The 15,722-nt window shown below is 43.4% G+C and overlaps 1 protein-coding gene across 1 annotated transcript; it reads right to left on the minus strand.

The window, feature by feature from the left end:
• Window positions 1-466: 466 nt before the first annotated feature.
• Ooep (oocyte expressed protein) lies at window positions 467-1,386 on the minus strand. The gene is made up of 3 exons (XM_051197415.1): window positions 1,197-1,386; window positions 868-1,050; window positions 467-564 (listed from the first exon to the last, which is right to left on the minus strand). Exons 1-3 carry the CDS (start codon window positions 1,384-1,386, stop codon window positions 467-469), a joined length of 471 nt encoding a protein of 156 aa, XP_051053372.1.
• Between the last annotated feature and the right edge of the window lie 14,336 nt (window positions 1,387-15,722).

Raw genomic sequence — 15,722 nt, forward strand, 5'->3', positions numbered from 1 at the left:
TCAAGTCAGCCATGTCTACACTCAATAACAAGAAAGTACAAAGGAGTGAAGAGCTGACCTTGTAATGACGTACTTTCCCCTAACTACTGTGGTAACTAAGGTAAAATAATTGCTTGAACACAGGAGTTAGGAGCCAGCCTGGGAAACATTACTCCCATGTCAAATACTTAAAGAACCACCTTTTAAGCTAACCGTGTCATCCTCGAGGGCCTGACTGAAGTTGTGTATTAGAATCTGTATCCATACCTCACTCACATCAACTGATGGCTGATGCTTTCAAGTTTACTTTATTGTATATGATGAAAATAACAGACAAAAAGAATTCATTTTTGTACTGGAATAGTTCTACAAACTTATTTGCAAAGGAAAACAAACGTATCCACAGAGGCAGGAAAGAAAATGAGTTTAGAGACTCTTAAAAAGCTGTGTTCCTCTTCACCTGCAGGGGCTAAAGCCCGGCTGCCTGTCACTCAGCAAGTGCCTCCAGCACCAGCTCAGGCAGGTTGTTGTTTGAGTCGGAGGGAAGGGTCTTCAAGAATTCCTCAAGTTGTTTTAACTTTGTAGCTGAAAGAGGGTCAACACGAACAGTCAAGAGGGGAAATGGTATCTGCTCCCCCTGATTGGGAAGAGGCCTGGTTTTAAAGGGCCCTGGACTTAGAATCTGGGAAGAGTGGTGCCTAAGGTTGAGCTGGGGGTGGTGGGTCTGGGTGTGTCCAAGCCTGTGCTTTCATTCTCAAGGGTCTCCTCCCAAAGGGGTCCCCAGAGACACAGGGTTGCCTGGTGTTTGGAAACTGCAATAAGTTGTGAGAAAGTTTCTGGAAGCTGAGAATCGTCCCGTGGCTTCAAAGGGTCTTCAAAGGCCCTTACCTCTTTGGACATTGTGTTCTTTGTGCCAAACTGCCAGGTTTAAGAGAATGTTTTTCAATCGATTCTTTACGAAGGGTCGTCCACATATGGTGATTTCAGCTAGGTTCCCAGAGTCGACTGTGTCCACTCTCACCAAAGCCTGGCTTATCCACTCTATCTCTGATATTAAAGCTTGGTTTGGACCTAAATCGGTAAAAGAGAGAGTCTAAGCAGTAAGAAGAATGGCTTCAGGTGGGAAGGGGAGGGCTCTGATGGACTTAATGGACAGATTGGGCTGGTGAATGAGGTACAGAGGGAGCTAACCCAGACCCCTGTGAGGAGAGGCTCACCAAAGATTATTTCTGCCAGCCAGGCCTCCATGTACAGCACGAGAGGATCACTGAGTTCCTGCACTGGGAACCACCATGGCCGCACGCGAATCCGCGGGGACATAGGGGGGACGCTGAGCAGCTTCTGTGAAGGACGGTCCCGCGTTGGACTTTTCCACTTGGTGTGATGTTCAGTAGTATGGGGTTCCATACTGGAACTCAAAGACTGCAAGCTCGGGATGCTGGGTGCCTGGAGTTCCAGCTGTGCTTTTCAATGTGAGGTCCGGCCACACCCCTTGTGTGCCACGCCCCCAGCCAGAGCGAGTAACACAAAGAGGTGGGCTGGTGTGACTCTGTGTGTGTGTGTGTGTGTGTGTGTGTGTGTGTGTGTGTGTGTGTGTGTGTGTGTGTGTGTGTGTGACTGATTGCTAGAGGGACCCTCTCTGTCCTGAGCTCCACTCTGCTTCTGTCAGCAGTGCTGACAAGTCTACCTGACCACTGGAAACTTGGGGTCCCTATCGGGCATGAAGTAGAGATGTCATCGAAGCTCCCACAGCTCCATTCATTCCCTTGAGCTATTCTCCTGAGATGCTCCCAACTGAGCCTACTTCACAAACACACCAAGCCCATATCACCTATGCCTTGTCTCTGTGTTTTCAGACTCCAACAGGTAGCTGGAGCTAGCTACTGTGTTGTTTGTGGGCATCAGTTTTGTGACGATTGTGAGAAAGAGAAGAATCCTGGTCATCCTCAGCCAGATGGCACTTGTGATTTCCTTTTGTCTTGGAGGCAGAGTTTTTTGGAATCTTAGTTTTCCAAGTATTTATTACTGCATTTTACTCGCTGAGCCCATGTCAGCCTCCAAAGATTTAACATGCTACTGTTTAACAGTGCTGCTGAGTCAGGTGTGCCACTGTTTTACCTCTGTTTTCCCTGGTTTGAGTGTGATTAAGAGGCAGGTGGAGGCCATTTTCCCTGTATTCTAAAGTATGCTCTTTGTACCCAACCCAAACTGAGCAAAACTACAACCAAGACCTCTCCAGCAGTTTCATTTTCCCGGTCATCCCTGGAAGGACCCAGTCTGAATGCATATTTCAGTTCAGGCAGCGGATTATATGAGAGATATATCATTCTATTTTCTCTAAATTTTACTCGTTCTGAGATAGGGTTTCTCTGTGTAGTCCAGCTGTCCTGGAACTTGCTCTCTAGACCAGGCTGGCCTCCAACTTAAGAGATCTGCCTGCCTCTGCCTCCTGAGTGCTAGGATTAAAGGCATACACCACCACACCTGGCTATTAATTGATATTTACTTTATTTTTTGTACAAACACTTAGAGTGCAGAGAAGGTCACATGGTTTAGACCACAGCCTAAAAAATCCACGATAGTCGATAGTTTCATAACCTTTGTGTTATGAAACTGAAGGGACTGTGTCCTTTCAAGGGCCACATTGTGGCTACTTACAGCCATGATACTTTCTCTGAATGCTAGGGATATCAATTATACTCATCTTAAGAGGACCCCATGTCCCTCTAGAGCTACCATTAAATGTTTTTTGATTGGTTGTTTGGTTATCCAAAGAGCAGTCATCATTTCAAAACAGAAAAGTGGAAAATGTTTCTCTGTGTACCCCTGGTTGCCCGGAACTCATTCTGTAGACATGGCTGGCTGGAACTCACAGAGATCTACCTGCCTCTGCCTCCCAAGCACTAGGATTAAATGCATGTACCACCACACCCAACCTGATTTTGTATTTACATTGAACAATGACTATATAATGCATGTATAAGATGACTGATAAAAATTGTACAGAGATATAATGATATTTACAGGTCTGCTAACTCCTAATTGTCTTGGTCTTGTATTGTAGAATACTATAATAAGGTGTGTTACATTTGTTTATGCTGTGGAATATCATTTGTTTTAATGATGCAATGATGTGTTGCATTTGTTTAACTCTGTGAAGCTGTGTTATGTTGCCTGTTTAAAACACCTGAATGGTTTAATAAAGAACTGAACAGCCAGTTGTTAGTTAGGCTGGAGAACGGATACGTGGGGCTGTCAGAGAGAATAAATAGGAGGATGAAAAAAGAGGAGAGGAAGACTCCAGGGAACAGCCATGAAGCTACCTAGGAAGCCATGGAGAAAGGAGTAAAGAAAAGATATACAGAAATAAAATAATAATAATAAAAACCTAAGCCCACAGAGACAGCTGACCGAAGCTAGTGGTAGCTCATGGCCTGACAGCTGGGGAACCTGCTTGTGACCAAATTAGAGACCCTGTGAATGTGGATAACAGTTGTGGGACTTGATCTGTTGGTGTGTGTGTGTGTGTGTGTGTGTGTGTGTGTGTGTGTGTGTGTGTCTGCCAAAGGCACCAGGACCTATCCCAGGGACATGAACTGCCTTGTTGGAGCCCATTCCTTGTGGTGGGATACCTTGGTCAACCAGGGTAGAAGGGCTTGGTCCCGCCTCAACTTGGTATTCCCCAAGGAAGGCCTTACCCCTTTTGAGGAGTGGATGGGGAGGGGTAAGGAGAAGGGGAGGTGGGGATGGTGAAAGGGGTAGGAAGGGGGAACTGGGGTTGGTATGTAAAACGAAAATTAAAAAAAAAAAAGATGAAAGCCCAGAGCAAAAGATAGAGTGGCTAATTTAAGTTCAGAAACCTTGGCTAAGCCAGGCATTGGTGCCACACGCTTTTCATCCCAGCACTCAGGAAGCCGAGGCAGGTGGATCTCTGTTGAGTTCGAGTTTTAGGCCAGCTTGTTCTACAGAGCTAGTTCCAGGACAGGCTGCAAAGCAATACAGTGAAACCCTGTATTGAAAAACCAAAAGAAAAAGAAAAAGTTGGCTAGAAACAAGCTAAGCTAAGGCAGGGCATTCATAAGAAAGAATAAGCATCTGTGTATGTGTTTATTTGGAAGCTGGATGGCAGCCCCCGCACCAAATAAAAGTACAAAAAAGAGTAAAAGCAACCACTGGGTGTCAGTGGTGCACACCTTTAATTCCAGCAGGTCTCTGTGAGTTAGAGGCCAGCCTGGTCTACATTGCAAGTTCCAGGACAGGCTCTGAAGATACACAGAGAAACCCTGTCTCAAAAACAAAAACAAACACAAAAACAGTGAGAAAGTGAGAGAGAGAGAGAGAGAGAGAGAGAGAGAGAGAGAGAGAGAGAGAGAAAGAGAGGGCTCAGCAGTGAAGAACAGTGAAGAACAGGCTACTCTTCCAGAGGTCCTGAGTTCAGTTCCCAGCAACTACATGGTAACTCACAACCGTCTGTAATGAGATCTAGTGCCCTTTTCTGGCATGTAGGCATACGTGCAGGACAGAATACTTTATACGCAATAAACAGATCTAAAATAAATAAATAAATAAAAACAACAACCACAACCCTTGGTTTCATGGGATCCAACACCTTCTGTCACTTGAAGGTTCCCATACATGTGTCAATACCCATACAGACTCACATACATATACATAAAATCAAAAAAATTATCTTTAAAAAGCCTAAGTGGCACAATCCTTTAGTGATATTTGATGGCACTGTAAATTGATCCTAAAAGTGTGAACAAAGTGTCAGCTACAGTCCTTGGGAAAGTCACATGAGAATTCAGAGGATCACCCCACTTTCAGTCTGACCCATCACTCCTTAACAGCACTCATGTAGAGCTGGGGTACAGGACATCAGCGGTCAACAGAGGCCAAATGCCCATCCTGCCCTCTCTCACTATGAGGTGGTTGGTCAGAAGCTATACAAGCATGTCACACAAAGGACAGAACACATGGCACAGTAAAGAAAGAGCAGGAGAAAAATGACAGAGTGGCTTGCCAGAAACCTGCTTTGGTGGAGGGGGATGAGGATAGGACACTATGGGACAGGACAGGAGGACAGAGACATGATGTAAGAGTGAATAAGGATGGCTGGCAGCAACATTGAATTGAAAAAAGACATCTTTTTTTGGGGGGTGGGGAGAGGTTTCGAGACAGGGCTTCTCTGTGGGTTTAGAGGCTGTCCTGGAACTAGCTCTTGGAGACCAGGTTGGTATTGAACTCACAGAGATCTGCATGCCTCTGCTTCCTGAGTGCTGGGATTAAAGGTGTGCACCACCACCACCCGGCTAAGACTACACCTTCCTTACTCTATAGTTGCACATAGGATTAAAGGGGAGAGAAGGGTCATGGAAGCTGGACTGTGCCTTGAGATCAGGTGTTGAGCAATCTAGCACTGACTTTGACAATAGGCACCAGTTAGATGTTAATGGAAGGGCCACAAGTTCCTCTTGCCAGAGATGAGAAGAATGACTGCTTTATCAAGCAGGAACTTTCCTCAAGCCCCCAAGGGAATGGAGACCCACATGCCCAACCTTGGGAAAAGGACTTCTGGGTAGCAGACACTACACTTCACTTTCTTAGGCTTACTATATGGGTCAGTTCCCCTCATGGTGCTCCCCAGAGGGAAGGTCCTGATGTCTTACTCTTTCCCCACCATACTGCACCAATTTGATTTCTCTGCATTTATTAGCAGAACTCTTGCCCTTAATGAATGGCCTCAGGCTCTGGATCTGAATTGTGAGCTTTTCAGCCTTTGGATCCGGTGTGTCCTGATCTTGGTGTAATTAGGAGGGTACATTGGAATTCCTGGTTCAGGGGTGGTGAGGATTTTGTTTTCTGAAAATTTATTTTGTTTATAAAGGCTATTATTGGCTGGGTGGTGGTGGTACACCCCTTTAGTCCTAGCACTTGGGAGGCAGAGGCAGGCAGATATCTCTGTGAGTTTAAGGGCAGCCTGATCTACAAGAGCTATTTTAGGACAGCTTCCAAAGCCACAGAGAAACCCTGTCTTGAAAAACAGAGAGAGAGAGAGTTATTATTGCATGCATTTTTATCCTTCACCACACAAAATTTCCCAAAGGGAAAGGCATTAATATTGAGAAGCTTTAAAAAGTAAAAAGGTGCAGGAGAAGTTGGTCTGCAATGTTGAAAAGTTTCAACTTTGTCAAGTGCCAATAGTCACAATGTGGTCCATACCAGTGGCCACTTGTATTTTCCATTCTTCAGTAATTTACTATTGTGCGCAGCGCAGGATGAGTGGATCCACATAGGTACATCTCATGCCCTATATTAGTCCCATTTCCTCAGTAAAGCATAAATACAGGATCCGGCTTTGTGAGTCAGTGGAGATGATACAGTGAAGACAAGAGAGGAGCAGAAGGAGTGTTCATTTTACAGGGTTTCAAAGTGAGCCCAGTGTTATTTACCATGCACAAGAACAGACCACAAGATACACAACAAAACCCACTCAAGAATTTTATTAGTAAAGAGTAGGGAACGGGGTGTGCACAAGCCTGTTTGGAAAACTTGGAGAGAGAGGTGGTGGTCCAGGCATGTCTGCTTTTAAAGGCCGCTTGGGACATGCATATGGGGGCTTACACAGCCACACCGTACACACATTACTTGGCCCCACTTCTCACGCACATGAGGCCCTGGGATGACTAGGCATTTTGCCAGAATGTTGATGGTGCATGTGCAGCCAACCACTGAAATGCTAACACCTAGGATGACGGGGCATTTTGCCTGAATGCTGATGGCCACGTGGGTGGCCATGGAACCCCGGAAATGACAATACTGGGGAGGGGGTGGGATTCTGCCATTTAACTATAATACATATTTTAGATATATTTATGTATTCACTTATTTATTGAGACAGCCTTCATATATAATCTTGGCTGTCCTGGAGCTCACTATGTAGAACAGGCTCGGCTTGGATTAACATAGATCCACTTGCCTCTGCCTCTGGCATGCTGGGATCAAAGGTGTGCACCATCACACCCAGACCCAATTTAGATTTTTTTGTGGAGGAGTTACATTTTATTTTATGTGTATGGTATCCTGCCTGTTTGTACATCTGTGGAGGACATTCGTGCCTGTTGCCTTCAGAGAGCAGAAGAGAGTACTGTATCTCTTGGAACTGGAGTTATAAATGGTTGTTAGCCACTGTGTGGGTACTGGGGAATTGAACCCGGGACCTCTGGAACAGCAGACAGTCCTCTTAACAGCTGAGCCATCCCTCTAGTCTCAGGTCTTCTTTTAAATTACATTCACACACGCGTGTTTGTGCACAAAAGTGCAGATGCCTATAGAGGACAGAAGAGGCACCAGATCCCCTGGAATGGCAGGTAGGGGCAGTTGTTAGCTCCCCGATGTACGTGTGGGATCTAAACTACTCTGGAAGAGCAGGAAGCATTCTTAGCCACGGAGCCATCTCCCCAGCCCCATAAGCTTCACTTTAGTGTCTACCCAGTCGAACGTGGATTCTTTCAAACTGCTTTAGGTTCCTGTTACATAGTAAGCCAAAACTTATATTCATTTCCCTTCAGGCCATCACTCTTTCTTTCTCTTCTTTCCCATGTTTTACCAGCAATACAATCATGCTTGTACACCAAACTACATGAATTAACTCTCACCGTATAGACGAGGTCTGTATAACTTTGTTCATATCCAACCAGAAGCCCAGGGTAACTGACAAATGGTACTTTGAGCTGACAATTTTGTTTCCCTAGAGTCACCTCAGGAGGAGGAGGAGGTGACAGACTCAGGGGAGCAGCATTCGATGACAATGGTGATAAAAGTAAGATGCCCGTTGCTCTTATAAGATAGGTTATTTTCATGATTCCAGTGTTTTAGAGGATAACATATTTGAATAGTAAAAGTCTTCATGCACATCATATGCTGTTTATTTACAAAGAAGGGGGCATGGAATGCTACCAACCCATGCCTGATTCAAGAAAGTACAAAAAATGCCAGTGCTGGGGTGCACAGTGCATTAGGGAGGTTTTTCTTCTGTATTGCACTGGGTAATTTTCATTCAAAAGGGGACATTATTTACTGAACGTTTGTCTTCTTATGTAAGTGTCACCTCAGCAATGATCTTTTTTTAAATTTATTTTTTTTATTTTTAGTTTACATATCGATCCCAATTCCCTCTCCCTTCCTCTCTATTCCCCTCTCTTCCACTCTCCCATGCCCCTGACTACCCTCCCCTCCCATCCACCCCTACTCCAAATGTAGGGCGCTGCCTTCCAGGAGGGAGTTATCTAAATCTGTCAAGACATTTGGAGAAGGGACTAGAACTTCTCCCCTGTCTCTAGGTTAAGGGAGTATCCCTCCATGGGGGATGTGCCCCCAAAGTCCTTTTGTGCACCTGGAATACATCCTAGTTTCACTGTCCAACTGCTCAGGCCTTCTAGCTGAGACCCATGTTCAGGGGGTCTGAGTCAGTTCCATGCTGGATTCCCAGCTATCAGTTTGAGAGCCCATTAGCTCCTCCTTGTCCAGGTCAGCTGTCTCTATGTGTTTCTGCAGCCTGGTCTGGTCCTCCCTCTCTGCATTTGGATTATTGTTCAGCTCAGTGTTGAGTTGTGGGTGTTTGCATCTGTTTTCATCAGCTATTAGATGAGGGCTCCATGATGGTGGATAAATTAGTCATCGATCTCATTATCAGGGAAGGACATTTATGGTAGCCTTTCCACTATTGCTCAAATTGGTAGTTGGGGTCAATCTTGTAGGTCTCTAGGCATTTCTCTAGGTTCAGTTTTCTCTTCAAACCTATAATGGCTCCCTCTTTTATGCTCTCTCTCTCTCTCTCTCTCTCTCTCTCTCTCTCTCTCTCTCCTCTTCTCTTATCTGTTTCTCCTCTGACTCAATCTTCCTAGTCCCTCATGCTTTCCTCTCCTCCCCTTCTCTTTCTTCTAGTTCCCTCTCCACTCACTGCCTCCCCTCCCCATATGCCCTGGGGATCTTGTAAGCATCTTCAACAAATGGTGCTGCCACAACTGGATGATGGTGTGTAGAAGACTGCAGATAGACCCATGTCTATCACCATGCAGAAAACTCAAGTAATTTAATGGATCAAAGACCTGAATATAAATCCAGCCACTCTGAACCTCTTAGAAGAGAACGTGGGAGGTAGCCTTGAACAAATTGGTACAGGAGACCACTTCCTGAACATAACTCCAGCAGCATAGACACTGAGATCGACAATTAATAAATGGGACCTCCTCAAACTGAGAAGCTTCTGTAAGGCAAAGAACGAAGTTGACAAGACCAAATGGCAGCTCTTCACCAATCTTACATCTGAAAGAGGACTGTTCTCCAAAATATACAAAAAACTCAAGAAACTAGTCAACAAAACACCAGATAACCCTATTAAAAAATGGGGTACAGAACTGAATAGAGAACTCTCAATATAGGAAATCAAAAAGGCTGAAAGACACTTAAGAAAGTGCTCAACATCCTTATCTATCAGGGAAATGCAAATGAAAACAACCCTGAGATACCATCTTACTCCTGCCAGATGGCTAAAATTAGAAACACCAATGACAACTTACGCTGGAGATGAAGTGGAGAAAGGGGAACACTCCTGCACTCCTCCACTCATACAGCCATTTTGGAGATCAGTATAGCGGTTCCTCAGGAAAATGGGAATCAGTCTACCACAGGACCCGGCAATTCCCCTCTTAGGCTCAATGATCCTTATACTCAAACGATCCACATCCATGCAACAAAAGCATGTTTGTAACAGCATTATTTGTAGTAGCAAGAATCTGGAAGCAACCTAGGTGCCCCTAAACTGAAGAATGGATAAAGAAGATATGACACATTTACACAATGGAATACTACTCTGTGGAACAAACAAAACAAAACAAAACAAAACAAAAAAATGGAATCTTGAAATTCGCAGGCAAGTGGATGGAACTTGAAGAAACCATCCTAACTGAGGTAACCCAGTCACAAAAAGAGGAACATAGTATGTACTCACTCATATATATATATGGATTTTAGACCTAGAGCAAAGAATCAACAGCCTATAATTCACACCACTAGAGAAACTAGGATACAAGGAAGATTCTAAGAGATTCATATAAGATTCCTCACAGAAGGGGAAAAGGACAGCAATGATTTTATAGGAACTTCTATCCTTTAGGCAGTTTTAGCATGTTCTCCTCAAGTCAATGTAACAGAAGCTTCTCATGTTCAATATGATAGTATCGAGGAGCTGGGACCTTTGAGAAATCAGTCTCAGTGAAGATACTTGGGATATGGCAGCATCCCCTTAGAAGGGATTAATCTGGGGCTGGAGTAATGGCTCAGTGGTTAAGAGCATTGTCTGTTCTTTCCAAGGTCCTGAGTTCAATTCCCAGCAACCACATGGTGGTTTAAACCATCTGTAATGAGATCTAGTGCCCTCTTCTGGCATACAGGTATACATGTAGGCAGAACACTGTACATAATAAATAAATCTCTGGGGGGTGTGTTGAGACTGGGTTTCAATAAATAAATCTTAAACAAAAGAGAAGGGATTAATTTTCCAAGAGCATGTTGTATGAAAATCCTCTGCCATGTTATGATATAACTTATGTAACACTCACTGTAAGCCTGATAGATAGGGTTGTCTGACCTGGCCATTGGATCAGAGAACAAGTAGAATATAGATAATTTACCAAACACCTAGGGCTAGGTCTTTTGGGATAGCAAGACATAATACACTAATACTGAGTCTTTGACTTGACAAACATTTTTGTTTTGTTTAAGACAGGGTTTCACTATATAGTCTTGGCTTGAAACTTATTGTGTAGCCTAGGCTGGCCTCTTAACTCAGAGAGATGCCCCTGACTTAGCCTCCCAAGTGCTGAGATTAAAACTATGCACCACCACACTTAGAAGCTTAGCCAGTCTTGCCCATCTGAGTGAGTGACCAAAGCAGAAGCCTATGCAAACAAACTAAATATGAGCTGGACCTCAAGTTGTTTCCTTTTCTCCAAATTGAAAGGTCCAATCAGGAAAAAGGAGATGTAGTATATGTTCTGGAATTGCTTTCTAATAACACTGATTAGATAAACTTGTGTAAATACTAGTTATCATGATCTGGTTGTCTTATTATAATCTAAGCCCCTGCTGGGAATGAAGACTAGGATTTTTTAAAAAAGATAATTTTCTAAGTAGTTAATTATGCTCATCAGCCTACAGCTCCTGCACAGAGCTTCAATATCCTAAGGTGGTTCAGGATTTTATGTTTTGGGATGTGTCTATATATCTGTATTTCCTAGTGACGTAACCCAATGTCCAATAACAAATTTCTTTTCCTTCTTCCCTCCCTTTCTCCCTTCCTCCCTCCTTCCCTCCCTTCCTCTCTCCCTCTTTCCCTCCCTCCCTCTGTGTATAGTTCTGGCTGTCCTGGATCTTGCTCTGTAGATCAGGCTGTCTCCAGCTCAAAGATCCTCCTGCCTCTGCCTTTTGCCTACTGGGATTAAAGGCATGTACTATCATCATCAGACAATGACAAATTTCTAATTAAAAAGAAATTAGATGCCAGACTTGGCCTCCATAGTTGATTTCAGGTATGGTGTTTATATTTTTTTGTAAACCTTTGCAAAGATGAGTAAACCAAGGCACAATGATAAGTGATAAAGCTATGGTGATTATGATGTTTCAAGACTATGAATATTTCCATAGCTGATGCTCTAACATCACAAGATAAAGGATCTCTAGTTGCTGTGGAATATTTCCAGTTTTCTAGAGTATAGCTGGAAGAGTTCAAAACTACAGAGATCACAAACATTGTCACGACAAACACAGTGGTCAGAAATCCAAGAACCTGTGTTCATCTGCCTGTAGACACAAGTTGAAAGGTGAAAAATTAATGTGATTCTGTTTAGGTCACAGATTCAGAAACTGACTCTTAAGTAGCAAAATGTAGTGGAGTGCAAAATAACTGCACTTTCTAGACATGACTCATTCTAGGGAGATCTGGTGAAGTGCTCATCAGACTACATCACCACATGAACACAGAATCACACAATTTAGAGTACACTAAGACCCCAACTCACTATCTGGGCAGTGGCCTGTGCTCATTCAGAAATTTGTGAACACACTAGAAATGCAAGCTAGACATGGCAAAATACCCTTCCTCTCAGTGAGGTGAGTCTCAGTGTTGGCTGGTGATTGTGTGTCTTAGGGAGCCAAAGCTGTCAGTTTCATGTAGTAAGGGGGAGTATCACTGGGTATCATTATTGCAGAAAAGCCTTCTGCATCAGATGTTGTCTACATGCTCAGGGCTTAGCTACGGAGTTTTAGTTAAGAGGAAGGTAGAGCAGGTAGGGATGTAGGTCTATGCTTCCCTAGCACACCCAAAGCACTACCTTTTGACCCTCAGGACTGCATTAGATTGCCTCTGGAGGCACAGAGGTGTAGGTTTAGCCTTTGGGAGATTGAGGTGTGCCGATCTTAAGATTAAGGTCATCCTTGTCTATATACTGAGTTTATGAGCAGCCTAAGTTAATGATCTCTTCCAAACTTTCTCAAAAAAGGGGAAGAGTTAGAATCCTGGCTACTGTCTTGGTATAAGTGGATAAAGTGAACATGATGACCACTATACTACAGAAACTAGCTTAAGCAGCAGATGAAAGAGGAGCCCATAGAGAAGATTTCTCAGAGGTGGGCAATGGGGGGGGGGAGATGCACTCTTAATGTTAGTTCAGCCCATTCCCTTCACCTTAGCCAGGCTAAGTGCAGACTACCTAAACACTGCAGCCACTGACAGAAGCAGCATGCAAGGGCACACTTCATTAATTAGCCAAAGAACCAGGCCAATTTTCCTGCCAGATCATGTTGAAGGCTTATTCAGGGTTGGTCATCCGATGGACAGATTTATCATGTGACAGCTAGTTAAAATGGCTTGGAGAGTATCCCATCATGTGGGACATATAGGCACCATTCTCTTCCCAGTATGATGATCAGAAACACTTAAGAGAGAGATAGAAGATCATAGAAAGATATAGTGAAGGAACTCTACCCTTTTGTACATCCCTCAAATGACTCAATTTGGAAGCACCTCCTACTTTTGAATGGGGAGGGAAGCGGAGCGTTTCTCATTCAAGTTGTCAGGGAATCTGCTCACAGTGACATGAATGTATCTACCCACAGATGAAAAGGAAAAGGGACAGACAGCTCCTTGTCTGCCCACCAAAGTGAAGGTGTTAACATGCATTCTGTTTGCAATGTATCGTACTGTGCTGAGGCAAAGCATGGAAAGTAAACAATAGTTCTGTACTGGTCTCCAGCCACCCAAATGCCTATTCTAGACTCACTTGCTGTAGAGCATCTACTAGACATCCTAGAACAGTTCTGAAGTAGCCAAATTTTCTCTAATGATCTCACAGTTTGGTTTTTTTGTTTGTTATGTTTTGTTTTTAAGAATGTTTATAAGCAGGCCCTGTGAAATTTTTTTGGTGTCCTAATGCAAAGAACTGACAGCAGAGGGGGTGCAGGAATTGGACTGTGCTCACATGGCTCTAAGTAGACTGGGATCCTGGCCATCAGGCCCCATATTCTCACACTCAGTCACCACAGACATTTAGCCCTTACTGCCGCAGTCCATGTGATGTGTGTCAAGTGGAACCTGAATCCTTCATTTTCCTGAACTCCATTCTGAATTATAAAACTGCTTGAAAGGAGTCATGAGAGCAAATGTTTATCAGGACAATTGTCCGTTTCATTCTGTTTTCCTGCCAAGAAGCTGCCCTGACTTTCTCTGTTGTGACTGTATTCTCAGTGTCTGCAGTTTTGAGACATCTTTGCTGGAAGCGTGCCAAGTCCCAGGAGGACACCAGGGAAACTTTAGCAAAAAAGAGCAACCAAAAGTATACAAAACACCTATAGGCACCGTGCAAATCCAATGATAAGGGTAAATTATGAACAGCAGTTATAGATTATACTCTATGCTATGTGCATAGAGTATGCACATGGAACTATGTGCACATGGAACTATGGAGAGGTGTAGAAAAATTTTAAATTGTTTTTGGCTCTCAATTCACAGTTCACCAGTAGAAATTTAATGCCAGAATTTTACGATGAATTTAAAAGTAAAAATGTCTTGAATAAACGCTTCCTGTGTTATGATATATGCTTTGGTTAATTTCCAGAAGCCTAGAGTCCCTAAGATGTACTGCAGAGAGCAAAACTGGTGGCAGTCTATTTTCTCATGTGCAACAATATCACTCCAAAAAACACAGTACTTTGTGTATTGCTGGACCATGGTTTGTGAGCAGGTAAACTTGAGAATTTGTATCAGAGACTACATTGGATGAATTGTAATTCAAATCAGTTCTGGGCTTTAGCTCATCATCTATTGGACATAAAGTGATCATTAGGATAGATGAGGTACTGATGACAGTTGGATGATAATTGTCAAGTGCTCAGTTCCTCCTTCCTTTCATGCTCCTCACTCCATCTCTCATTTCCCTGAGGAAACTCCATCAGTTACACAATCAAGGCTTTAGAGCACAGCCACATACAGCAGCCTGAGGCGTGAGCTAAGCAAGCACTGCTTTCTGAGATTATTGTGAGTCATGGCATCCATGATTCTCTCTTGCTCTGTGTCTTCCCAGGTGCCCAGGAAAGCCATATTGTAAAAGAAATTTTTATTAGAGAGGAAGAGATTGTAGCCTATGAATAGGTGTGATCACCTTTCACTCTCTGAAGTAGAAATCCTGCTCTCTCTCTCTCTTTGCTATTTCTGGCTGTGTTTGACTATGTAAACATGACAACATTCATTATACATACGTGAGTCTGTTTTCTTGAACGGTGAAAGAATAAACCTGATGGGAGATGTCATTCTGTGAATATGCTTCTCTTATTTGTTAATAAAGCACTGTTGGCCAATAGGAAAGCAAGATAGGCGGGACTAGGAGACAAGGAGGAGAGAGGAAGTAGTAGGGAGGTCTCAAGATGGAGAGATTGGAGGAAGCAGAACCGCCGGCCCCCATTCTCTGGTAAGATGAGACCACGTGGAAATACTTAGATTAATAAAACTGGGTTAATACTTAAAACAGAGCTAGCCGATAAGAAACAAGTAATTGGCTAACAGCATTGTATCAAATACATAGTCTCTGTATGTTAATTGGTGCTGGTGCTGCGGTGGTCAAGCAGGAAAAACCTTACTCGTAACACAGACCCTTAACTACTGGCACCTTAAGCACAAGGACATTTGCAAAGGGCTACACAGTATATGGTAGGCATGCTCCTCCTTATAAACAACATCTCTTCCTAGGATTCAGCATTGTATAGTTGTATAGCACTAAAATTGTTAGAGATACATCTCACGAAAAGATCATGGGTTTTCCAGTGAAGTATCCTATCCTTGTTTCCTGAGCCCCTTCCATTGCCAGGGTTTCTTCTATCCAATGTTGAGGAAGAGAAACCAAATCATATCACTAACTTTGGTAACACAGTCCTTCTAATGTCTCTATTTCTGTAATTGCAGGAGCCCTGGGAAGAATATCAAAGTTGTGAGTATGCAAGAATTCCTTGTTGGGAAATATGTAGATACTAGGTGTGGCACCTTTATTCAATCTGAGAAAGGGACACTTACTTGTATGTTCCTAGAGGGGAAAGAATAGTCAATGTGTTAAAAAACAAACAAAATTGATTCTCTAGGTAAAGTTGTATCGCAAAGTTCTCCAGTTGCTGGCAGGAATTACACTCACCTTGGG

Source organism: Phodopus roborovskii, unplaced genomic scaffold (assembly GCF_943737965.1).
Source record: "Phodopus roborovskii unplaced genomic scaffold, PHOROB, whole genome shotgun sequence".
NCBI lineage: Eukaryota > Metazoa > Chordata > Mammalia > Rodentia > Cricetidae > Phodopus > Phodopus roborovskii.

Bases quoted from the DNA above. Each gene is read 5' to 3' on its own strand.
- Ooep (XM_051197415.1), bottom strand. From the start codon at position 1,386: ATGGAACCCCATACTACTGAACATCACACCAAGTGGAAAAGTCCAACG. The intron at 1,051-1,196 runs GTGAGCCTCTCC...TTACCGATTTAG, and splicing joins GCTGGCAGAAATAATCTTTG to GTCCAAACCAAGCTTTAATA. The intron at 565-867 runs GTAAGGGCCTTT...ACCCTCTTTCAG, and splicing joins AGAACACAATGTCCAAAGAG to CTACAAAGTTAAAACAACTT.